At 33.2% G+C, this 26,477-nt stretch overlaps 2 protein-coding genes across 3 annotated transcripts in view; one reads left to right on the forward strand and one right to left on the reverse strand.

The window, feature by feature from the left end:
- LOC133204556 (uncharacterized) overlaps positions 1-1,456 on the reverse strand; it is a 43,596-nt gene extending 42,140 nt beyond the window's left edge. The window contains exon 1 of the mRNA XM_061340305.1: positions 896-1,456. Coding sequence (XP_061196289.1) covers positions 896-1,441 — 546 coding nt within the window. The 5' untranslated portion in view covers positions 1,442-1,456. The remainder of the gene's footprint in view (positions 1-895) is intronic.
- Positions 1,457-13,683: 12,227 nt separating this feature from the next.
- On the forward strand, positions 13,684-26,181 carry LOC133205437 (uncharacterized). 2 transcript variants are annotated; one of them, XM_061341257.1, is made up of 11 exons: positions 13,684-13,769; positions 14,750-14,820; positions 17,815-18,029; positions 18,473-18,565; positions 19,068-19,280; positions 19,719-19,906; positions 22,466-22,954; positions 23,078-23,115; positions 23,798-23,898; positions 25,279-25,407; positions 26,027-26,181. In XM_061341257.1, the coding sequence occupies exons 2-11, from the start codon at positions 14,757-14,759 to the stop codon at positions 26,054-26,056; spliced, it is 1,560 nt and encodes a 519-aa protein (XP_061197241.1). In that variant the 5' UTR covers positions 13,684-13,769; positions 14,750-14,756; the 3' UTR covers positions 26,057-26,181. The 2 variants fall into 2 exon arrangements, with proteins under 2 accessions (XP_061197241.1, XP_061197240.1); XM_061341256.1 differs by lacking the exon at positions 13,684-13,769 and adding an exon at positions 14,254-14,329.
- The last annotated feature ends 296 nt before the right edge of the window (positions 26,182-26,477 follow it).

Below are 26,477 nucleotides of genomic sequence, written 5' to 3' on the forward strand. Positions count from 1 at the left end.
TCTAGAAATTTTGAAGTAAATAGGTCTTATTTTTAAACTTCATCGGCATCATTTATCGGTGAATTGGTTATATTTTACGACGCATTAAAAGGGTTGTGTTCATAAAGTAAACTTTTTGGAAGGTATAATTTCTTACTCCTTAAATCTTACTGTGGTATGGGCAAGTGTATAATATGTAGGCGATGTAGCATTTTGGCAAATGGATGCAGTCTTATTGTGAATGAATGGATTTGAAGCCATTAAAATCTACATACACTTTCTTTTCTGATCAATGCCCCGACTTCTAAAAGCCATACCCTTCTTATTTTCAATATTATTAAATTCAATCAAGATTGAAATTTTTCTAGAAATAAAGATCCAATACAAATACTGAAACATTTTAATTTAAATTCTTTAAAGAAAAAATTTAGTAGTTGGTTAACAGAGGAAAATTCGATATTTGACCTGTTTTTCCCCTTTCTTTCTTTTAGGATTAAAGCTATATGAATTTTTAATAAAATATTTCGGATATTGCAAAATCGCATTTGATAACTAAACCATCAGATAAAACACCAAATGTGAAATCGCGTAAAAATTTCATTTCAAACTTTACGGGAAATCCATTCATATATTTTTTTTCAACCCGTAAAAATTTGCATATTGAATGTTTATCGCCTATAAAGAGATTAAAATGCGATGTCATAGTGAGAAGACCCGTGGATTTGTTGGAGAGTGAGTATCTCGCACAATTAGTAAGGTTTCAGTTGTTACAAAAACAACAGATCAGAAATCAACTATATAGAAGGACAAATCAAACACGGAGTGGTTATAGCAAAAAAAAAAAAAGCCCAAAACGAAAACTTTTTTAAATACACATAAATGCTCAAATTTACATGTATAGTAAAAATATGCTAACCTTTGATGGCTCTGTAAGATATCCCTCAGGAGGACAAAACTCGGCGAGATCTATAATCAATTGAACCTCTGACGCGACAAACAAAATTGTCGCGCTCCATTTGGACTCGCGTCGTCCTCTGTCTTGAAACGGAGCGAGAGAATCGGGTAATTCATCATCAGAAAACTTTTCTTCATCTGAATACACGACCTGAAACTGCGGAATTTCCAGATTGTCGTCATATGAAGGGGTTTCGTCGTTAACATTTGTTTCCTGACCATCCTCAGGGTATTCTGTTGATCCATCTTCTGATATGAACAGACCCTCACACTCCTCATCATTTTTATTTTCAGAGTCACCTAATTCATCCTCAAGGTAAAATGTAGCCTGATTTTCTTCCTGGTCATCGTTGGTCACTTGGGGATTATTTTGTATCGCGGACTCTCTGTCTCCTAGGTGTAATAAGGCCAGATTTCCCGCGTCACTTTCAATTTCATTTTGGTCACGTTGATCAGGTATGTCAACTTCTAGAGTTACGCAGAATCTTTCTTCAGAGTTTTCCGACATATGATTGTTTTAATGCCTGGAGATATATTCCACATGGAAAGCTTTTTTTCAGTGGTTCTGTCCAGACAATAAACACGCCATCGATTTCAATTTTTGTCCATGTCTTCCAGAAGATTGCGATTATTTTCTATTTTCTGTTGTATTAATCTGAAAATGCTCTTTATCTCTATGTGAATATTATGTTAACTTTAAGATACATAATCTGACGTTTGATTCGGTGAAAATCGCTCTTGCAGCGCATTCCCCGCGGTTCGCCAATCACTGGAGCTTTTAACTCCCGCTGTATCTCGTTGGCAAAATTACTCCGCCACCAGAATCTACACTCGTTTTTAGAGAGGTATTTTACGTTTCTCGTTTAAATGCATTCACTCTACATATAAGCACCTCCCAGGATGACAAGAAGTTGGATATAAAATTTATTAACGCATGATATTGACATTTATATATCATAATTATTTGGCATAATATTTAATGAAATCATCATATAAATTTTATATAATGTAACCTCCATTGAATGTCAGCGACTCAGAATAACTCTCTTTACTTTTCTCTGCGAGATTCTACATACCCATCTTAAGAACAGCTAGAATATTCCATGCATTAAATATTTGATTTCATTTGTTTGCAAAGGTTACGAAACTTTAACACAAGCAATGGTAGCATGCTAATAGCACATATAGTAAGGAGCATACTAATATACGTCCAGTGAAAATTGTACCCTTTACTTTTGGATGTCAAAAGTATATTTTTGTAAGACCCTTTAATTAAAAAAAATCAATTTTTTGTAAATAGAAAACATTGTTCCAAAATTTGAGGCAAATGGAATCCTTTCTGGCGAAAAAAATAATGTTCCCCAAAACACAACAAATTTCCCTTTTCTGTTGGTAAACCCGTATACTGAAATTATGCCAGCTTGGATCACAACTTCAGTGAGCGCAGATCATAGTCCAACAAAACTAGAGATGAATGACCTTTCTGAACTAAATTCGTCTCCACGGGATGGGGATTTGCCCTTCATCGTCTGAATGGCAACGCTGGAATTGATAATGGAACTTTTAGGTTTGTTTTTTGTACTTACAAAACACGTTTCTGAAAGACAATGGTTTTCTTTTATCTCGATGATTTTTGGTGCAATATGACCCTGCCTTGTTTCATAATTTAGAACCTTCAAGTGGATGTTTCTGCACCGTGTGTCTTGTCTACGACTGCATGCGTTCATTAAACGGATTCCAAAACCAGATGCAAATTGTCCCACGGACAATTTTCAACTCATTGTTTGAACCCATCTAAAAATAGAAATGATAAATCCAATTATGTGCAATTGATCTTAAAGATAGTACCTTTTTCCCATTTTGTGTTTGTGTGGTGGTAGGGGAGGGGGGGGGGGTTATATATATATATATCAATCGAACAAAATTCCCAAAGTGGTTCTTGGCATCCTTGCATAAGCATTGGTTAATTAAATAGATTGATTGATTGTTGTTTTACGTCCCCTCGAGAATTTTTCACTCATAGAGAGACGTCACCTTATACCGGTGAAGGGATTCAAATTTAGACCTTTACTCGGCACTCAGGGCCATTGAGCAGTGAGGGTTCTTTATCGTGCCAACGCCTACCGTGACTGACACGGGGCCTCGGTTTTTAAGGTTCATCCGAAGGACCCGCAACTTTCACTTCAAAGTGCCGAGCGCTTGGCGAAGGAACAGTTGCTACCTATTTTTTATCGTCTTAAGTCAGTCGCGGCAGTGATTCGAACACACGACATTCCGATCACGGAGCGATCGCTAATTAAATAAAGAAGAAAAAAGACAACTCTTTTGTCATAGTGCTCGATTCTGATTATAGTGACGTGAGGCGATGAGGGTGTTATCCCACGTTACTTATATATACATGTATCTTATTATTTAAGGTCATATTTAAGAGCTATTCTCCCTAACCACTAAAACTTCTTTGCCACGTTAGGTCACCGATTTTGATGAAACTTTGCCATTTATTACAATTTGACCCCAGAAACATATACCAAATAAAATTTTACTTTGAATCTTTATTGAGCCTTAATAAAGACTAGGAAGAACAAACAAACCATTCTCACAGAAACATGACACCTTATTACCACTTATGCTATAAAGAAACTATTTAGAATATATATCTCTAAGTAAGTGGTAACCATGGGTACATTTTGAATACAATTTAAATGCTGAGAAATGCTCAATATTCACTTATGATAGGTGTAACATAATCAAACTCGGTCAACAACTCAAGTTTTGGTCAATACTACTATCCTATATAAGGAAAAACATGGAAATTTAAGACTGGCAAATGTACATCGTTAGGGCCTTGTAACGCAGATAACATAAAAAATGGGATTAATTGTTATTTTGCATTGTAACCATGGAAACAACGAACCAGGTGGTTTAAAGTGATATTTTTCGTTGCTTTAGAAATTAAGTTGCCATTTAATCAAGAAACATATTATTTGACTCACCTTGAGTAGTTCTTATCTGATAGAACAAAAGTGGAATATCATATATTGGTAAAATAACACTGTTGCTATGGTTACCAAGAAGGGAAAATGATTTTGTTCACTTTATAAGTTTATAGCAATATTAAACCCCATGTGATATCTTTCAGTCAGAGATTGTTTGGTACCATAGTCAAAATTGAAAGTCGGGTTAGTTGTCCATAAATTTCAATCATAAAAGTTTTGGAAATCTACATGCAAGGGTACGTATCCAAGGAAACAAAATATTTTTCAGCTTTTTATGCATATTTTTTCTGTTTATTTCTATAGCAACGCTCTATTTAAAGAATTCAACTTGAATTTTTTGAAATGTGAAAATTAGTACATCACCAATGCCTTTAAAAACATCAGCTATATACAGAAATGTGCTTTTCAAAAAGGAAGGATCAGATTAAAACATACAGAGCGTAAATTTTAAATCCCTTTGCGATGTTAAAACCATGGCAACCATTGCCATCCAATAAGGAATTTCGTCCTTGGTATGTGTTACAAAGATCTTTGTCTATTATTTGGTTGCATTTCAACATATCATTACTTTTACTTTTGAGAGTATGACTTAAAAAAAAATGAATGAATAAAATTTTTACTCTTGAACACTTTGTTTCCATAGTAACGTATATAATAGTTGATTTTCCAAATATGTTTATAATGCATTTAAAACATCAGGACTTCAACTTTTGGAAATAGTCATTGCCACTCTTGTTTGCACTGCTGAAAATGTTAACTATGGGACTCTGAACATGTTGAAAAATGCCATTTTTCAAACTTTATCTCATGTTGCCATGGTATCCATGACACATTAGCAACCGATTTTTGCCTGATTTGAGATTACAGTATCAAAGACTTTCATTATAGAGAGTTTGGAGAATTTCTGAGATTATGCGTGTCACAGCTCTTATATAAATTTCAAGTCATTACAGAGAATACATGTAGTTCATAATACTCAAAATCCGAAGAAAGTGGGTTTGTATCATAGCATCTTGAATTGTTTTAATTAATATTCAAACGAGTTTGTTACATGATGAAATTAGACTCATGGTCTTGCATTGATTTTCAAAATAGATATGACAGTATATATGATATAGGGATATTTTGTGATAAATATATAGGTTTTGTCGGAGGAGACCTTAATTTTTGCTGAGACCAAAATGCAGAAAAATGTGTTCTCCACTACTTACCTTTATATCAGGTTGTAGATTTTGAATTTACTAGGTGAAGGTAAATGCAAACTTTATTTTGTAAATTTTGCATTTACCTCCACCAAGTAAATTCAAAATTTACAACATGATACATGAATTTTCATCCTTCCAAATCATCTGTAATTTGTCTGCCGTGCATTCTTATAACAAGAGGGTAAATTGTTTGACAGATTTACACCTATGCATGTGGCAGCAGGGCGTTACGTAATATAAGTAAAATAAATTATGCGATGCAGGTAATGTATATTGTTTAATGCAGTGTTGATGTATCTTTTCAATTGTAAGCATGCTTTGTTTCATACAGGATCGGTTTCTAGAATTTGGTCAACTATTTAAGTAGAAATTTTGTATATGTCGCGGCGCAATTTAACGCTTTAATTTTGGCACGTATTAGAACGAACCTTGAGCATTTTTGTCCTAGTGTAAGAACTTAAAATTGCTCCAACACCCCATTCCCCTTATTTTTTAATGAATGTGATATTGATAAAGTCATAGTAAAGAAATATGAAAAAGGGGGGGGGGGACTAGTATAAGTTGAATGAAATGGATATTTTGAAAAGAAATAAAATTGTGTCTTATTTCATTTTAGGTGACAATTATGGTCTGTATCTTTGCATCTATTTTTAAATTTTTTAATAATAAAATACACTTTGCTAAATAGCTTACTTGATATTCAATTATATCTCCGATGTTTTATAACAATAGTTATAACAATATACGATAATAATAGTTACTTCCTATGTCGACTCGATATCCCAGTGAACTCGAAATTAAAGACACCTCAGAATCCGCCATATCTGTTTCATATTTGGATGTTTTACTGACAAGACACCGATATCGACCAACCAGCAACTAAACTGTATGACAAACTAGATGACTTCTGTTTTTTCATCATCAACTTTCCTTATTTATGTAATAATTTTCCGCTATCACTAGCTGGATTTGGTGTTTAGATCTCCCAACTTATTCGATACTCAAGAGCATACTCTGAGTATGATCAATTTTTAAACCGAGGCAGGCTACTGACAGTTAAGTTGATGTTAAAAGGATTTCAATGACCTCGTTTAAGGGCATCATTTTGTAAATTCTATAGTCGTTATAATGACCAAATATCAAGCAAATATAATCTATCATTGGGTCGTATTTTGACTGACATATTTCATACCAATTATTTGGCCTTACAGTAAATTTCAAAAATATATAGGACTGGCCAGTCGACAGGGATGCTTACTCATCCTAGCTAGGCAACTGATCCCACCTCTGGAATTTCCGGGGGTCTGTGTTTTATGCCCTGTTCACAGATTTTTATTTTTTTTTTTTAGATCGATCACTGTTCTTTATCTTCATCCGTTTCATTTTATATTATCTTTCTTGACCGATGTTATGGTGATTCTGAAATCTGCGTATCTCATGCCCCGAATAAAAACAATGCTTGAACATGAACAGAACATTATAGAAAGGGATTTGAGTAGTAATCGAGGTTTCATAAGATACAAAGGCGTGGTCGTCCAGTAAAGAAGAGGGGCGAATAAACCGAGAAATATGCCCATGGTTCGAGAAATAAGATAAATCAAATCTAAATAATTGTCAACAAAAATCTTTTATATTTCAGTTACCGTCAATGTATACCTTAAGTAAATTCTCCACAATTTGCCACACGCTCACAAGTATTGGATTCATTCCTCTATGAAATGGCATACACACACAAAAAAGGCATTTTTTCATACTATATAACACAATTTTTCCATATGAGTGGGTCTTTGCACTATTTTTTTTTATATAGTATATCTTCAAAAGTATGAGTAAAAATAACTTCTTTTCGGTTAACAATACCCATGATGCCTTAAAAATACATTTTTGTGACACAACATTCGTATCTTCATGACCATAGGAACCCGGGAGGGGGGTTAATTTTGCCGACATATCGTATACTATAGAAAGCAAAGCTACTTTACTGATGTGCCCCCTCACTAATTATACATATGATTATTTTTTTTCCTTGTCAGTGTATTTTTGATTGATAGTGTCCCACCCAATCTGAAAATGTTTAGCGCCCCTCCCTCCTCCCCACCAAATGAAATTGCTTTCTAAGGCCTAACCTTTCCGTGGAAATATTTGTGAAGTCCAGTTATTCAAAGGTCATGTATCATAAACGAGATTAAAATGCCACGTCTTGTTATGAGTTGTATAGTGTAGTGGTTAACGTGTCAGCCCCAGAGAAAAAAAAAACTGATACTCAGGATTTTTATCTCTTGGTTTTTTTTTTTAATCATAGAATAATATTTGCCGAGAGAAATTTTACACTGAAAAGTTTTTGTGTGTTATAATTTCATGCCTTTCAATAATAAAATTTTTACTTATTCATATTTATACACTTGAACCCAAGGATTTGTTCGCCCATGTTTTTTTTTTTTCCATATTTGTGCGAATGAGAAGTCGTGGATGGATTATTCAGAAATTTACTTTTATTCATAGGATTTAAAGGCGATAAGATTTAAAATTAAATCATAAAATATATTCTCTTCATCTGATATTTTAACCGTAGTGATCTCAGTGTCCCTTTGAATATTAGCCTGACCTGAATATTTGGTTATTTTCCATTAAACACGAATCAAACGAATAAAAAGTCAATCTTGATGATAGTTTAAAAACTACCCCAACAAAAATCAACATCACTTTAAACACGAACTTCATCATTAGTCTTTTTTGTTCCGTGGAGAAGGGTCAGGCTTTGAAACGCAATTCTATCAAAGTCAAACTCAGCTACTAAAAATATTTATACTTTGATATCTTCAATATTGCTGCAAATTTATTAGCTTTTATTGGCAGTTATTTTTGATAATTTCGAGTGGATTCCTATGTAAAAACAGTGAAAAGAAAGTAGAAATCTTTGATATAGATCAAATAATTACCCAGCACCTGGCTGCTGAACATTCCATGCTTCGTAAATAGAGTTCGTCTGTATGATTTTGGGGTATTTATGAGAACATCGTGTTGCACATTTAAGCTAAAGATTTATTTTTTCGCTAGCTTCAAACAAAACAAGGGCGTAGTTTTACGAGACAATGATCTGAGAATTAAAATCATGTGAAACTCAGAGGAAAAGACGTTACGTAAGGATACATTCAAAATTGAGTGTAGGATGCGAGCAACAAAAATGAGGATTTTTTTAAAAAGAGAATCTTGACTGAAACATTTTCTTTCTACATTCCCCGTTTCACATTACACAATTTGCCACAAAACTATGATTCTGAGTAAAGGGGATTCAATTTTGTCCATTGAAGGGCCATATCAGCACCACACACCATGGAGAGATAATCAAGAAAAAACAAATATAAGGTGGGTCATTCAAAACTCTTCTTAAAGATCCACGGGGCCAGCAATTATAAAACTTAAAAAATAAGCTTCCAGAAGTCGAGTAGAAGAAAGTTTGTTCAAATTATGACCCCCGGGGATGGCGAGGAGCTACAATAGGGATCATAGTTTGATGTGGGAATTTAAAGGGCAAGGATTAATCTTATTAATATGCAGCATCCTCAGATATAGTGCAGTAAAAATAGAGCCTCTTAAGAATACGTAAAATGCCCCGCCCCTTCCTCTTCCCACGCAGATATGATTTTGACAAAGCATTGGTATTGAAGTCCCCTCCCCGTCCCCAAAATGAATCGATGGCAGTGATAAATATTTCTCCACTGAAAGTCTTATCCCTTTGGGGTGTTTTAATGAAAAAAATGAGGGGGAGAGGGGGGATGGTAGGGGTAGAGTCTAAAATGCATATGGTTGTGATCAATATTTCTTGTTTCATCTTGTTTTTCCATCTAGTCTGCTTTCGTGTTTTACTTTTTTCCCGACAATCATGTGCAGTATGAAGTTCGTCAAAAGGTTGCAATCTTTTTCTCGACATTAGAGTGGCCCGAAACCTTGATTCAAAGCAGGGCATAACCTGTTTTATACATAAAATACTTAATATACATTCTGATGTAAGGCAAACTGTACCATATCAAAGAAAACAGAACAGATGTGTACATCTGCCTTTGAGCTGATTTTTTGATCTCTTTTCTGAAAAAAAGGATCTCTTTTTTTTTGTAAAATAATATACTCACTGTCAAGTTTAGAAATGTGATTATTCTTAAAAATTTCAACATCTGAAGATTTAGTGAAATTTTGGGCAATTTTTTGTCCATTATGAACAGGTGTCGCTGCATGCAAACGCAACAGAAAAGATGCCCTAAAACAAGAATATAAATGTGTTTGCAATAGACAACTGCTCAGCGTAGCCCAATTGTACTTTAGACAATTTTACGATACATCAGCAGTCCTAACATGAGTAACCCCCCCCCCCCCTCAGCAGAGTACCTCCCAAACAGTACATTTGTTTGAAAGACTGCCCATAAGACCTCAACAGTATAATATATCTGTATAATTCTGTTATCTTTAAATGACCTTGATTCAGGGTCATAATCAGTTATCAATCAAAGGCGTCGTTACTTTGCAACCTTCTTCTTGTCCAAATGATCATGATTTATGGTATTGAAACACGTTACGGTCATAAACAATCTAAGTTTTAATAATGAACTTCTAATGAACTTATTTTTTCTCCACAATGTTAAAGTTTAACACTTCGATCAAATTTTTCTGACCTTAAGCTTGACCTTCAATATAGAATCACTTTGAACTTTGAACTTTGGTGTTTCTGCTTTGCAAAAGATAGAGCAGACATAAATTCTACACTTATTGTTTTAATACCTATTAATTTTAATAATTTGCTTGACCTTGTCTAAATGTTCTTGTTTTAATTTTGATATCAAAGTCAAAAAACTTGCATCATATAAAAATGACCACTCCCCTTCCCAAGTTAAGAGCAAGATTAAAGTTGAAGAAAAAAAACAAAAGCAAAAATAGGGGGCATTAAATTTACGGAGAACGCATTAAATTTAAGGCTTTGGTTTGATTACTTAGTACATATCCGGAAACTCAAGTTGAGAGCATTTCGTTACAATGTGTCTTGGAAAGCGTCAGTATTTTTAAAAAAAACACCTTAAAAAAAACTTGGACTTAAATATTTATTGACCGACTTTCACGTGTAAAAAGCAGTTTTCAAAGAAGAAAAGGATTTAAAAAAAAAAAAAAAAAAAAAAAAAAAAAAAAAACAGTTCTTGCAATATTGCATAAAGCTTCATAACATCCAGGAGTTGTATATATAACTCTGACTGTCAGCTACGTTTTATTGGCTATGTTCTCCGTTTAAAATCCCAATTTTTCAAAAAGAAAAGTTAACGATATTTTTCTCCATAGTGGATTTGTGTTTGGGGGGAAGGGGTGTCATGTCCATACCCACTTAAGGAGTAATGACCCTCCTCTAAATTTCATCCCCACCCACCCCCCACCCCCCCAAAATATTATTAAAATTCCAACATAGATTTTCATCAATAACAATAGATTTTGATTAAAATTGGAAATAGTATGAAATATAAAGCGGTGTTTACTTCTTTATTTCTAAAAATAATTTGAAGAAAATTTGACACAGTGAAAAGAAAGAGCAATGATTTTTTTATCACAACATAAAAGTAAAAATATGATAATATCTAAAATGATTTAGTGTCTTATGTATGTAATTCATAGTAGAATACATAACGAAACGTTGCTTTTTTAATCAGAATATCACATTGTTATCTGTGCTTGGAAAAAAATGCATCAATCAAAAAGAGTTGTCTTTCTCTTGAACTTTTCTTAGGGAAAAAAATGTACTAATAATGAAAAATCTACAAATGCAACATTATAAATTAGAGTACGTTTTAAATTAATTTTAAAAAGATAGAAATATCACAGTTTGTAACAGTGGAAAAAAACTGGATGCAAAAGTTTTAAGTCAAATTTTATTAAAAAGGTCTATCAAAAAAACTGGCAAAAGAATGTTTGCGTCTTATTGTGGTTTTGAAGGAACTGACTATATATGTACATGTATGTAAATGGTCTTATTATATCTCTCTTATCAGAGGAATGTTCTGCTTTAAACAGTAATGGGAGTAAACTTCTCCGACAGCGCTTTTGAAAACGCGGATAAAAATCTATTTCATGGGGGAAGGGGGGGGGGGGTAACACTTCTGATGGACAGGTCACTTTCCTTCATATCACAGGCCTTTGGATCGCTTTAATCTGACAGATAAAACTGGGGGTATTAAAAAAATAGATTGTCAGCTGGATTAAAGCTATCTGTCATCAAGCACCTGTAAGTGGTACCAACTTCAGAGGAGTCTGAGAAGTCCTAGAAGGGAGGGGTCCAAGGTCATTTTGGTAATCTAATAACTGAAAATCTCGGTAATGGGGTCCGGTCCCCCTCCCCCGGCTCGATTCTCCAAGGAAATGAGACCCCGACAATTTACCACACAGGTGTGGTTAAATAGTTTGACCGAATCAAATTTTGGGAGGTAAACTATAGCAAGGCCGAGTTTTCCTTTGGCTCAATATTCCAATTGCTTGTATCAACATATCAAAATGTTTTGTAAACTGTTCTGAATTTAGTATGGGCTTGTTGCCGAGCCAAATCCCTACATACGAAATCTGCATTTTCAAGGCAGGTGCCAATATTTGGAACTGGTGGGGCATGATCACGTGATCCAAGGTCAAGTTCGTTTTTGAGTACTAAACTTCTGGGATTAGACAGGTGATAAAAGATAGGACCATCCTTTTACATCTTGTACAAGAATTGTTCAATATCATGGTGAAGTACAATATGTACACCTTAGATGTTATAACACTGGTGAATTTACAATTAATTTCTTATGCAAATATAGAACATATTGACATCAGCTTCTTCATTATGTATGTTTCTCAATTAAGATTTCTTTTTGTCATGGTGCAAAAGTTGCTTGATGTTTTTTTTTTCTTCTGTTTTTAAGCCAAGAATATAAAATGTTCTTTGGAAAATGTGCTGACTTTTTAAAATATGGCTGCACTTTTTTTGGCCCCATTCGAATTCTTTAAAATGTAATAGTCACTTCTCACTTGCATGTCGCTCTCTACTCTTTATATTTCCTCAAACACGTTACAACTCACCATATGTAAAGTCATTTTTTTTTTCTTATCAAACAGGTTAATCCCTCCCCCTCCTTGTCTCAGTTTACTGTCATTTTTTCTGTTATAGATGTTTTAATTGAATAGGATTATATATTTTAACGTTTGTGCAAGACCTTTCCCCCCTTATTTTACATTCATGAGTACCTTCCATGACAACATTTTGGTCACATTTAGAATAGATTTAAGAATTTGTTGGGACGGATTTCTTTAATCAGAATAATCTAACTGTATCTCGGGACAAACCTCCACAACAAGCAGGTCCGCAGGACAATATCATTTTAACGATCTAGGATTTCTTGTAAGACATGACTAAAGAGAGATAACCTTACACGTTAATATTGGGTTTTGGGGGATGGGGGGTGGGGGTGTTCTTAATTATTCAAAACAAAACTTTTTTCAATATTTATACACTTGAGCTTCTTTTTTTAAATAAGCATTATTTATAAACATGTACATATATACAACAACTGAAGACTCGAAACACGTAAAAAAAAAAAAAAAAAAAAAAAAAAAAAAAAAAAAAAAAAAAAAAAAAAGAAGACAGAGGAATTTATGGATAATCGTCAATTTTAAATATCGCACGAACAGAATTTGTATTATACATGTAGCTCTACCGCATAGTATATTCATATAGTTAATTTGTGAATATCAGGCAAATTTTATTTAATTTTTTTTTACTTAAAAATATTCAGTGATTAGATTGCATGACCGTGTGTCGTTTTCAACTTTTTTTTCAAACACTGAAAATTTAGCATAAAAACATTGTTTTACAATTTAAAAAAATATTATTCCGGAAACTATATTTGAGGGTGAAATCTCGCTATGAAGGGGGGGGGGGAATGGCTATATAGTGAGACTTCTCCCCAGAAGACTGGCTGGAGAAGCCTCCCTATATAGCCAGTCTTCCGGGGGGGGGGGGGTGTCTCACTTTATAGCCAGCCTTTCGGGGTAAGTCTCATCATACGACACCGGGACCATAAACACCCTCGACTCTGGGCATAAAATACCCTGTTTGAAGGTAAACGGCATGTTTTGAATCTACTTTTGCCACTTATCTTTTGGACTTTTCTTTTATTACTTTAGGGTTCTCGTTCTCAGTTCTTCTTGAATATTTAGGACTAATCTTAAAAACTTTTGTCATAACAAGTGTGTTAGTCTATTCTGATGAATATCCAGGACTTATAACTAAAATTCTATACGATCACGGGAAATTAATAAACTTTTGAAAAAGACACAAAGTTTTATCATTGCATGGCTTACACATCCCTAGTGAAATTTTTTTCTATGTTCTCTCCCTCTTTTTTTTCTTTTTGCCCAATTTTCCCACTTGTCTTCTGCGTTTGTTAATTGGCGACATAATTCCAACATATGTACTTACATTAAAAAAAACTTTTTAACTTGATTATATACTGTTCGTTATCTCCACATTTCATATATCAGTAATGATAATATTAATAACCACAAATTCATATTTAAAAAACATTTTGTACAAGAGGAAAAATTGCCAACTTTTTAAAGAACTATTTTATACGTGAGTCTGTTTGAGAACTCTTTTTTTTTTATAACTCTTATACTGCTTGTGAGTTGACACACGTGTACGTAGTGCGCGTTAAATCTAAAATGTATGATAATGAAAAGGCTAGAATGTGTCTGTTTGGTTTTAATGTGCATCATTCAGAACAATCTTTTTTCTGTCACAGATAACCGTTATGTTACGTTTGTGCTCTGACAGATATTTTAATGATTATATTGCCATATTTGGGAAAATGAAATATATATTGAATTGTTATTGATCGGGATCGTAGTCCCAACTCGTTGCGGAAAAAAATAAAGTTTTTAAAACAAAATAAAAATAAAATGAAGTATATTATAGCAACTTTTGTTTGTTAACCAAATTTACTGTTTAATAGCTTACCATATTGTATATTTTGATATATATATACATATTCTCAAATTCTCAACACACAAGTGTGTTATTCAAATCGAGGTTTTTAGACTTATCCTCAGTGCTTGCGTGGAGAAAGAGCTGGAGAAATGCGAGCTTGAATGAGCTGTACTTGATTACAATCATTCAGATTGGATATATGAAAGGTGAAACATCTTACTTAAACGACCAAATATTTAAACCAATTGATTATGAGTTTTTTTTTTTTTTTTTGTCTCATAACGATATCGAGTTGAATGAAATGCATTCGGCCGAGTGGAATGATATGGGCTCTTCTGTTGTCCCTGTGTCTTGCTCCCGGCTTGTAATAATTATTTATTTTAAAAAAATCATATACGTTAATAACGTATATGATTTTTTTAAAATAAATAATTATTACACGCCGGGAGCAAGCCTCTGTGTCCCTACGAACCGGCGTCAATCATTTGAACATCTGTTGAACGTGTATTGTATTTGTAGCTTGTTTCATAGATATAAAGCAAACTATGTGTATGTTTGTAGTAAAAATATATTATTTATCATTAAAATGAGAATAAGAGTAATTTATTTCATAATTCCTATTTCAGATAAAGCATGGAAGAAATAAAGTGGATTTTAGAATACTCTGTGAGGAACCAGCTAAAAACAGTGACAGAGGGTACTGTATTTCATGTTTAAATCAACAACTCTAACTCAAACATCTTTCTTTCTTTATTTGTGAATTTTAAATTAGAGTTTTTATTGGTATAACATTGACATATCAACGAAAATGGCTGCCGAAGATTCCGAAGTGAGGTCTTGTCTTCAAGAAATTGTGAAGCTTGATTTAGAGATAAAAGCTCTTATCCAGGACATTCGTGAATGTGCTTTGACAGAAGACATTTTAGAGGATCTGAACAAAGATGCAAGGCTGAAAATTGGAAAACTTCAGAAGAAAATTGAGGACTTGGAGGTTTTTGGAATCGAAGCAGATCTGGAGGAAGACCGGCAAGTTATCATGCGAGATGTGGAAAACCACAAAGATAGATTGTCAAACATCATCACCTCTCTTAGGCAGTCCAACTTAACAGCCAAATTTGCCATGGAGAAAGCAAATACTGAAAAGTTGATGACGTCTAGAGGTTCAGGCGCAAGACAGAGGGGACGAAATAAAGAAAGCTTAGTCAAACAAGCAACAGCAATTACGGAGAGTTTATATGGCATCAACAAGAAATTGACAGAGCAACTGAGTCAGAGTGAGGCTACGAAAGGGACATTGATAAAGAGTTCTAATACAGTAACGGATACAATGGAGGAATTCAAGAATATGGGAGCTCATATAGGAACTTCACAAAAATTGCTGTCAAAATACAATCGTAGACAACTAACAGACAAATTTCTGATATTTCTTGCTCTAGTTTTTTTCATCGCAACTGTTTTATACATAATAAAGAAAAGGTTATGGTAAAAATCAAGATTATTTTCTAGAACTTTGTTTATTTCTACTGCAAGCTGATCCACATGCATTGTTTATAGACATAATCATAATGTGCTATTTTTAGTTTGAAAATTAATGTTGAAGATCAAGATGGCACATTTTAATGCTTGTGATTTGTATAACATTGTGGTTCTGATGCAAATGTAATGGTTTTGGCCATGAATATTCAGAGTTGTGGAAAACTGCTGGTGATGCCGGCAAAACCAATTAAAAATGCATTTGACTGGTAAAAACGCCATCAATGTCGGTCCAAATGAATGGCCCCTTTTTTCGTTAAGTTTTGTTTTTCCTGTCATCATTGGCACACTTTCCAGCCAAATTACCATAGAAAATATAAAGTGCCATTGTGCAATACTTTTTCTTTATATGACAAACCAGGTAAAAAAACATAAAGTGACAGATGAAGACAAAGCTAAATATGAAAAATCTCGACAGGAAGAATTCAAACACAGTGGGGGCAAGCGGTTTTTCATTGATCATGTTGATGTGTTTATTATCGACAAACAGAATTTCTTCAAATTTCTCAGATACATTTTCTAGGTTGATATAAATTCCCCAATGCATAAATGTTTCAACGAAATTACGTATACTATGCTGAATTAGTAAGTGTTATATTATTATGAAGTAAAAAGATGTGTAAATAAATTTTATGTATTTTTTTTTCCTTGTATTTTGGCGACTTACGGTTTGGGACTGGCTAGAATCACTTCAGATTGGCTTATTTTGTCTTCTTGCCAGTCCGAATGACAGGCTATCTCAAGTTTTCCACAACTCTGGATATTGGCCTGACTAGTGATGCAGAGGTCCCAGGTCGATTCCTGGTCCAGCCATACATGTTTTCCTTTCCTGTTACATAATTTATCCTAGTCACAGCACCATATCTGTAATGGGGAAGGGGAAAATGTATGGCTGGTCCAGGAATCAAAACCTGCAACCCCTGTATCACTAATCAGGGGCTCTACTTTCTTTGCTATCCAGGTCGATATCCATGGCCCAAACCATATTACATATAATTTATTGATGAATTAAATTTAGAGTATGTGTTCACTTAACATGTCTAAATGTTGTTCGCAAAGTTCAAATTCTGTAGTTACACTGATTCTTTAGTGGATGTACAATAATGGATTAATTTATTATGAAAATGTTCAAAGAAAATGTTTGAATTATTGTGAAAATTATCAGAATCTATAGTACATAAGGAAAGGTAAATTATCTGCAAATTAATAAATAAATTATGAAATACAGTCATTTATTCTGATTTTTTTTCACAGTCATTTATTCTGATTTTTTTTCCCCATAAATCCTTTTGTACATATATCATCAAAATTAATTTCTGGATGTTTGATAATTCTGGTTTTCTTTCAAGAAATTTTAATATAGATGAACTGTACATATGTGGAAGGGGACATTTTGGGTGTCTGCAAAATAGATAGTTTTTGTATGACTTATTTTCCCTTCAATTTATTTCCTTTGGCCACCATCATGAAGGTCAAACTAGTGAACTTTCCTCTTTGAGAAACCAATTTTAAACATGTATAGCAGAAATATAAGGGCAGACATCTCTAAAATATTATAATTATGAATTAAAGAAAGCTTTTGTAAACATATTTATAAGAAATTCTTTGTTAATTTTCCCCCTTTGCCCAGTACCACAAGATTAAATTGGTTGAATAATGAAGGAATCTGGACTTGTTGACCTCCAGTATGGTGACCAATGGGAAATAACTCTTACTAAAATTGCATCTATCAAAAAGTATCTATACAGCACTGAGCAGTAAATCTGTAATTTTTAGGTCAAAGGGAGAAGTTGAAGGATACCGATTTAGAAATTAAAAAAAATTACTATTTTTGAATACAATCTCAATATTTAACTGAGAAAACCTGAAAAATATTACTAGCATCTTTAGAAAAGGGGGAAAAACACGTTTTTGATGTGCACTGTCAGAGTTTTAGGATTCTGAATCTAACATTTATAGGACCAGGGAGTTAACTTGAAACAGTGATCTATAACTCAAGGAATTGCAAATTTATGATATGGTTTTCAAGCTAGGTAAGAGAAACTAGTCTAAGAAGATTATTTAGTACTGGAGACATCTTAAATTTTTAAAGGCTTAACATTGAATGACATCCTGTAAAGCTATCCACTGTATATGATATTTTAATACTTTTATCTAGCTGTGTTGACCCGATTTGATGGACAGTTGTCTGCACTGGGATTATCTGACGTCCAGTTGGCTAGCAGTACATTACATGACATTGTCCACAATTTCCTGTCAGATCCAATCAAATTAGAGCTTGCAGTAGATCTTATGGACTTCATTTATATGTCTTGTCCCGAGGCAGTTGTGTTTAAACTCTATTCTAAACTAGTTGTAGGCCTAAAAATGCAGGTGAGTACTGGTAAAGCCTGTGTTTCCACTTTGTGTATCATGTTCGACTTTTCTTCTAGACTCACATGAAATCAAAAGAAAATCAAATTCTGATAATTGTTTATGATGACTGTCATTGAATGATTTTAAAAAAAAATTGAGTTAATTCTGTAAGGAAGCATTGGAATTTAAAATAAATTCACAATAATATTTTCATGTGCATAAATAACATGGGTATAATATACAGTTGAACTTTGGAATCTCGAACACTGATATCTCAAATACCATGAACATGTCAAAGTGATTTTGAAGTCCAAAACACTTATTCCTTAAGTTTTTAGCCTGGATATCTTGAATCCTCGAATATCTCGAAGTATGTTCTTGGTCCCATTGAGTTCGAGATAATGAGGTTTGATTGTATGTGCAAAATAGACAGTGATGATTCCTGAATTTTTTTCCCATAGATTTTGCTACAAATGCTGAAAAATAAAGACAAGGACTGCCTGACAAAGCTTATGAAATACTTCCCCCGCAGGAAGCCAGAATTCCCAGGAGTGGTTTGTACATTTGCACAATACAGTACAGTAAACAGTGAATCTCCATGGACTTCCAAATATTGCATTCATCCTATTACGCACTCCTGACTTTTAGAAAAAGGGGGTACTTATTATACTCCTAGCTGGTATAAAACTTATGCTGTGTTACAAGTAAAAGTACAGTATTAAATCAAATAGAAACATAATTTTATAAAGACATCCCTATCAAAAATGCATTTTAAAAAATGGTGCAGGCTTTTACATTCTAAATATAGCAAGTATAGTTTTTTTTCAAAAAGCTTTGTCTTCTTTAGGAACAACCTTAAATAGTAAACTGACAAAAATGAACCAGGAGGAATTATTCATGAGAAGTTCTTGGCTTTGTACTTCTGCAAAAGTTTTTCGTAGACCATGAGTAGGCCTACCATAACAAGATACCCATTACCAATATATTTTGTTTGTTCTGTTTTTTTCTTTCTTAGATACATGTATTGTATTAATTAAATCATTTTTTTTCTATTAGTGTCCTCAGCAATTGTCTCGCCTACACATGGTTCACACGAACTTCCGGAAATTTTACCTCCCTCTACTTGCCAACAGCAGACGAGCTGAGGCTTACTTCCGTGAGGAGTACTCAGAAGAGTATGGAAAAGAATTCCACGAAGCCTTGCAGAAAATGTGTAAATGGTTTGTGGACAAGATTCAGAGTTATTTTCCTGAGCCTATGTTATCGCAGGTAAAGTAAAAATGTTCTATACAACCCTCCCCCTTCAAGATTTCTAAATGGATAACTTTGATCATGTAGGGACTCTTCAAAATTCTTTCATAAATGTTACTTTTCTTGGTTAGATCTTCTTTTATTTTGCATTTAATAATAGAGCAACTATATAATAACAAAAGAAATATGGTTGACCTTCAGTATCTTCAACATCCATGGATATGTCAAAGTGAATTGGAAGTCCCAAACATTTTTTCATCATGTATTATGATAACCTCAGTATCTTGAATTGTTGGATATCTCTAAGTTTTTCTTGACCCCATTGAGTTAAAGATAAAGAGGTCTGACTATACTAAAACTGTTAAATAAGTTCAGTACTACATGTAATTTGCAGGCTGTTTTTATTTTTGGTTGATCTGTGCAAGCAAAAGACTAAAATAAAAATTTATCTTTAAGATATTAGAAAATCCTGACATCTTGAAAGACTGCCAGCACTCTCCAGAAATCCAGATGTTAATGGACATTATCCAGGACAAGTCCATTTTGACCTCTGATGACCTTCTGGAATTCCTCACAATGGTGGATCCCTCCAATACCCAAGACCGGGTACAGGTCCCCAATACATTTTCTTTATCACCAAGAAGGTGATTTTCACACAAAATTTCTTGTCAAGAAATGTAAATTATTTGTTTCCTGTCAATATTCCTATTTGAAAGTTTATTCCATATCCACTGTTAAGGCTTTTCTTACACCTCAAATGTCACTTCTTCAAAATTGTGAAGAACTTGCTAGTAAGTTTTCTTAGTTAATATTGCATTTACTGAAAAATCCATTAAAAAATTGTCAGCTTGGCAGGGTTCAGCACTTACAATGTAACTTTAAAAGCATAGTAGCCCGCAGTGCTAGCAATTTTAATTCTTGTTCATGAATTACATGTAGTTATTAAAGGACAACAACATAATACCTAGTTGTGGAGCAACGAGGAAGGGGGGGGGGGGGGCTTCCCCCTCCTGCTGGTGGGGTTATGGACAGCCTCCCCTGGAAAATTATGAAAATTAAGGATGCCAAATTCTGCATTCTGGCTCTATTTTAGCACAAAATTATGTCACTTTATAAATGTAAGTAAAAAGACATTTTTTTCTTTTGAAAGATTCCACATTTTATTTTGTAAACCACTCTTTTCAAGGTTAATTCATTGTCTATGTAATTGCATTGCTTGTATCCTCTGTTTTTACATTGGAGTTTCAAACACTTAGGTGATATAGATTATTGATAGACCGGACCAAAACAACACTGGGCAATAAAAAAGTTGACAGACTTATCTGAAAAGTTCTATTTCTTAAACCTCGCTAATAAAATCAGAATTTGTACCTTTTTTTTTTTTTTTTTACATATATTTATCCAGGGTTGTCTCTAAGACCCGGAAATTTCCCAAACCATGTTGATGTAATCCCTTGGTTACTCTAGTATTCCCCCTCATCCCCCTCTTAAGTGAGGAACCCCAGACCCTCTTTTACTTTTTTAATGTCCCCTGCTATTTTATTCTTAGGGACAAGCCTGTTATCTTAACAATTGCTTTGAGTTAAATTTCAGTAGCCCCACAGGACAAGCTTGATGACTTGTTTAGTAACACAACCTCAATTTTCAGTTGTCCGGTGCTAGCAGGTTACCATCAGTGTTGAACCCTGCTTTGATAAAAAGATACTGGTATAAGACTTTTGGGCTGAAAAAGCTATATAAAAAAAACTACATGTATATAAAAATATTATATTTTGGGCATGCTTGACCAACTTGAATCCTTGAATGGAACTGGAAACAGATTTTTACATTTCATGGCCTTAACGTTGTTGCATTAGTATGACTGGTTAATTTATACAAGTACATGTTGTTTACAAGATTTTTTTTGTTTAAAGCCATAAAAATATATATAGAATACATTGTTTATTTTAAAATGGTACTCATCCAACAGTTTTTGTTTAATTTGATGAAAACCTTATGCAAGATACACTATACTACAAATCAAATTTTATGTCAGTGATGGTTTTTACTGTTTATTAAAATATTAAATGCATTGAATCCATTAAATCATTTCAAAATGCTTCTTGTACTAAAAATTTTGTTTGAACTAATTAAAAAATGGTAGAGAGATGTAGAGTAAATTAAAAGGCTTAGTTCTGTGTATCAGCTTTCACTCCATAAAATGATTTTGTTGTATTGGTAAATGTTGAAAAATCTCTTCCATTTTTATACCCCTTTTGCAAAGTCGTGGGATATTATATATTTTACGTTTGATGCCTAGGCTTTCAACAATGCAGTTGCAAAGTCTTGAATGCGTTATTTTATCAAGTATCTAGTTCACAAGTTGGGAAGCAAATCATATGATGTTTCTCAAGGCCAAAGGTCAAGGACACCATGACATTTGCATGTAACTTTTATTTCAAAATGATATCAGGATTACATTGATCAATTGTGAGTTTTTACTGATTGAGTGATTATTGCATGAAGGATGATAAGTATCAATTTCAAAAGCAAGATTTAAAGGTCAAGGTCATTATTTCAGATTTTATTTTATCATGGCATATTTTTAAAAGAGCATGAGACTTAATAATCTAGATTCAAGAAGTTGGGCTAAAATAAAATTGTTGTTTGTTTGGAATTGCCTCCTGTCTCATTGAAATGACTCTAGCTGAAAAAAATTTGACTTACTTTAGATACGAAGATTTTTTTAATTTAATCAGTTCTTGGGCTGTTATCACATTCACCACCAAAACACAATTAGTGTCAGGTCTAAGCAAAAACAGAGTTCTTGGTTGTTGAAAGATAATTTTTACAAAAATCTGAAAATAATGTGTTTTGTATCAACAGTTCTAAATTTAATATCAATTTTGAAAAAAAATAAGTTCTGAACCCCCCAGATGGCAATTCCAAACAATTTTTTAAGGATTTTTCATTTATTATCAAGGATATGATGTATCCTATATTTAAAATAATGTAAAGAAGTTTTAAGTTATAATAGCAAAGAAGGGACTTGCTAACATGATTTTAAACAAAATATTAATAAGTTCTAGGAACCCATTTTTAATAATTCCAAACCAGTAGATCTACATGTACCGGGTACATGCAAGACCTTTGGTCATACAAAATGTTTTGTCAGAGGCTTATTATGATTGAAAATGTTACGTGTATGTGATTCTGTTTTTCAGATGCAGTGTAGAGGATGGAAATATTGTAGCGATTAACTGTTCTAGAAATCGAAATAATCATTGTACTTCATGTAGAGACAAAAATTGCTCAGGAATTGAAAATTTTACTTTCATTTTATCAGAAGGAAATGAACTTGAAAAATCTAGGAATAGTTTGTATAATAAATCTGTTGAGCAAACGCTTTTAAATGTTACCTCAGGTAGAGGTCTCCGCACTGAAAATTTTACACAAAGAAAAATGACAAAAACAACATGCCAGAAATCTCCAGATTCAACTGTGATAACTTCTGAACGTTCCAAATCTTCATGTTTTCACGAGGGTCAGATATGTGAGGATCTGAATACTGCTTTGTCCTCGGAGGAAATGTCCTCAGTGACTCCTGAGGAGCAGTCATCTGGGAGGACACTACCTTCTGAGAGGTCTTCAGATTGTATTGTAATTACATGTGTGTCACCTTCAGAGGATGTGAACAACAAAACAGAAACAAGGTTAACACCTAATAGTCTTAGATTATTGTGCATGTCTTCCAAGTCAAGAATTTCAGATCTGTTCTGCTCTTATTTATTGACTTTGAAACTACATTTGTAACAAGTGATTGGGGTATATTTCAGGTGTCATAGGGATAAAGATGTGGATATTGACATGACAGGTGAGAAAATTAACTCATAAGGACTAGTAAGAACTCGAAATTTCAAAATTCTGATCTGTTTATTTACTGTAATAGATAATTTCCCAATTTATGTACAGTTCAAAATAAGCATATTTATATAATATTATTTAATAAACATATTTATAAAATTTATTCAATGAAATATACATGTAATTCTTTTCTTGAAGTGAAATTCTTCTTGAAGATTTTATATATTGATTTAAAAATATTAACAAATACTGCTTTTCATAAATAATTTTTTCTAAAATAAAATAAAAGACTACCTGATTCTGAATCAAATTTTTAGTGCCAAAATCTTTCATTGGCAAGCAAAACAATTTTTCAATTTTCTGTGAAAAAATTTTAAAAAAAAAAAATCCTTAAAATAATGAAGAGCTTTTATCAGTCTCAATGCCTGAATCGCAAAAATCATATTTCGAAAGAGATATTAAAAGATCTATTTTTAAAAAAAGTTTTGATGTGTTGAGCGAGCCACCATAATCCTTCAAACAATATACAGGTATTTCCATTAAAAATATCCAGAAATTAGAGTGGCACATTCCTCGTACTAGTTCATCAGATATATTAATAGGTGAAAATAACATTTCAACAATTTCAGGCAATTTAATTTCTGAACATTGTTTTGGTTATTTTTACAATTTTTCCTTCCTTTTTTTGACAGAGGGAGATATACGTATGATGACAATGGAAGAGCTGAGTGATACGGAGTTGTCTGTGTCAGACATTGACAGGTTCTCAGACATTGAAAATGACAACCAGCAGGTAAAACTAACAACTTATTAATGTACAAAATAATGCAAAGAGTACTGCAGATCACCAAATTTTCATGAGATCTTATTTTCGCGAGATAGGTATTTGGTACTTTTAAGCGGGACAAAATTTTCATGAATTCTTGTTATTGCTGTGTATAAGCTATGCTTAAAAAAATTAAACATGAGAACAAGATTTTTGTGAGCAGACAGTCTCACGTAATTACGCAAAAAAAAAAAAAAAAAAAAGTTCTCATAAATAAAAAGTGATTTAAGCATTACTATATGTATGATCATATCTGTTTTTCAGTTTGTGTACCATATAAGGACGTTGGTTTAAAAATATGAATTTTAATTCAAGGTCTTTGAAGATACATGATGAAAATTTAACAGTTTGTTTGTTGAATCAAAGGGCCGGTAGAGGAAAGTACATGTATATCAAAAATTGTTATGGGCACTGGCAAGGGTGACAACTAGCTTAAAAACCATAATTCTTGTTTTAGTGTTCCACTCTTGATAATATTTATTTATATTATACTTTCATGTAAATTAGTTGAATCTGGTCCGTCGAGAAACATTTGTTAAAAAACACAGATTGAAATGGTATTCGAGGGGTGAAAATTTTCAATGTTACACTCAACTACATGGAGTATTTATATAATATTGAATGAGTTATTCTGCCTTTCGGAATTTTTTAAAGATAAACTGCTATTTTGTGTTTGTTTATTTTGATACACATCAATCAGCTACGAAGAAGGGGGAAAAATGATCATTTTCAATTTTGATTGAATAACAAAATTATGATGACTTCTGGAGAATATATGACTTTTGTGGTTTAAGGAAAAAATATTGGTTTGGGGGGGGGGGGGGGAGGGGGGGGGGGTACGGGTTATTGGAGGTGGTAAGTTGTTAAAAAACAAGTATACAGACTGAATATGTGTACAAACTGCAGTATGTAAGAGCATACTATTTTACACTTTAAACTTGTCTTGGCTCAAGTAAGGATAGTACATGTATATACTGCAGATTACTAAATATACATGAGGAATAAATTATTACGTAATTACGGGAGAGGCACCACTCACGAAGTAAAATTACACACTTTTATTTTTATGGTGCTTTAATATATGTAAAATATCTAGATAAATCACCCATTCGCATAATTAATTTTTGACGCCCTTGGGCCATTTCGTAATATTAGGTACTCGTGTAAAATAAGGAATCTGCAGTATGTATGGGTGCATGCATAAAGAGTTGAAGGATTTGTGAAAATTATATTTTTTTATAAAAACATGCCCAACTTGGCAAGGATGCAAATAAGCATCTTAACCCAAGGTCATTTTTAATCAGTGTTCAGGATCTTGAAGAGATACATGTTGAAATTTATTTGTAGCAAGTTGAGTTTACCTCGGATTCATCTGGTGGTGAAATTACTTTAGAAAGGTTTCAGGTGCCAGACATAAGCCGCCATAAACGTCAACAATCTACACCACTCTGTGTCGTCAAATTGTTTAAAAGCCAGGTAAATATTGTCTTTTTATAAGTATCAAATTTTTGTTACATTGAAAAAAAATGTGGAACTATGCATATTAGACAATTAAATATTATGAAGATATTTCAAATTGCTAATAGTTCCTTTTTAGCTCACCTGAGCTCAAAGGGCAGGGCCACAATAGGTACTACAGGGGGGGGGGGGGGGGGACAGGTGAAGAACAGCAGGGCTAAAGCTATTCAGGTGAGCATTGTGGCCCATGGGCCTCTTGTTTAATACTGTAAAATCACCTTTTCTTGGAGTCAAATTTTTGTTGTTTGAGGATAAAATATTACTTTATAAAGATTTACATGATATTGTAGTATGAAAACTTTAACATTTCCTGGTGGACATGAATCTCTGGAATTCATCTTCATACCATGATGATAATGAAAATTATACCCCAACAAAAATTATTCTTCAGTAGCGTTTCAATTAAATCTCACTTACAATTCTCATGAGGGATATCTCGTACCAAGTATTCTTTCCTGAAATTGATTTTTTTTAACTTTGTAACAATTCTAAATTTAAAAGAAAGAATATTATACCAAGGCTTCAGATACATACATGTACATGTAGTTCCTCACATATATCTTTTTTTTTCTTTCAGGTTTTCAAGAATCACAGTATATACTCTTAAAGAAGATTGAATCCCATTTCTGGAGTGTTGTTTTTTAAAACATTTATTTGTCATTTAATGGGTAGCATGTTGAAATATTTGAATTCACCACAAAAATATTTTAAATAAAATGGCTGTTTGTTCAATATTGACCTTGTATATTTTATGACAAAGTAGATGGACTGAGTTGCAAAACTTAACCAGTGTCATCCAAAAGCAACAAGTTTTTATGTCTGAAAGTTATAAGTTTAAACACATATGTAGGTAATCAAAGATAACAAAGTTCTCCTTGAGAAATGTCATCTATAAATGTTGCGAAGTTTCACTCTAAACAAATGTTTTGATAGTGTGCATCCCAGTGAAGTGCAACATCTATGCAATACATGTAGGGTAAACCAACTTTTATTTGCGTGCTAGAAATATCCGCGAGTTTCGCGGCGTA

Source organism: Saccostrea echinata, unplaced genomic scaffold (genome assembly GCF_033153115.1).
Source record: "Saccostrea echinata isolate AGI-Se365-2 ecotype Australia unplaced genomic scaffold, CSIRO_AGI_Sech_v1 ptg000054l, whole genome shotgun sequence".
Classification (NCBI taxonomy): domain Eukaryota; kingdom Metazoa; phylum Mollusca; class Bivalvia; order Ostreida; family Ostreidae; genus Saccostrea; species Saccostrea echinata.

What these genes read in the sequence shown, in the direction of transcription:
- LOC133205437 (XM_061341257.1), top strand. Translation starts at nt 14,757, where the DNA reads ATGGAAGAAATAAAGTGGATTTTAGAATACTCTGTGAGGAACCAGCTA. An exon ending in TTTTCTTTATCACCAAGAAG is followed by an intron (nt 19,907 to 22,465) that starts GTGATTTTCACA and finishes TCTGTTTTTCAG; the next exon opens with ATGCAGTGTAGAGGATGGAA. An exon ending in AACAACAAAACAGAAACAAG is followed by an intron (nt 22,955 to 23,077) that starts GTTAACACCTAA and finishes GGTATATTTCAG; the next exon opens with GTGTCATAGGGATAAAGATG.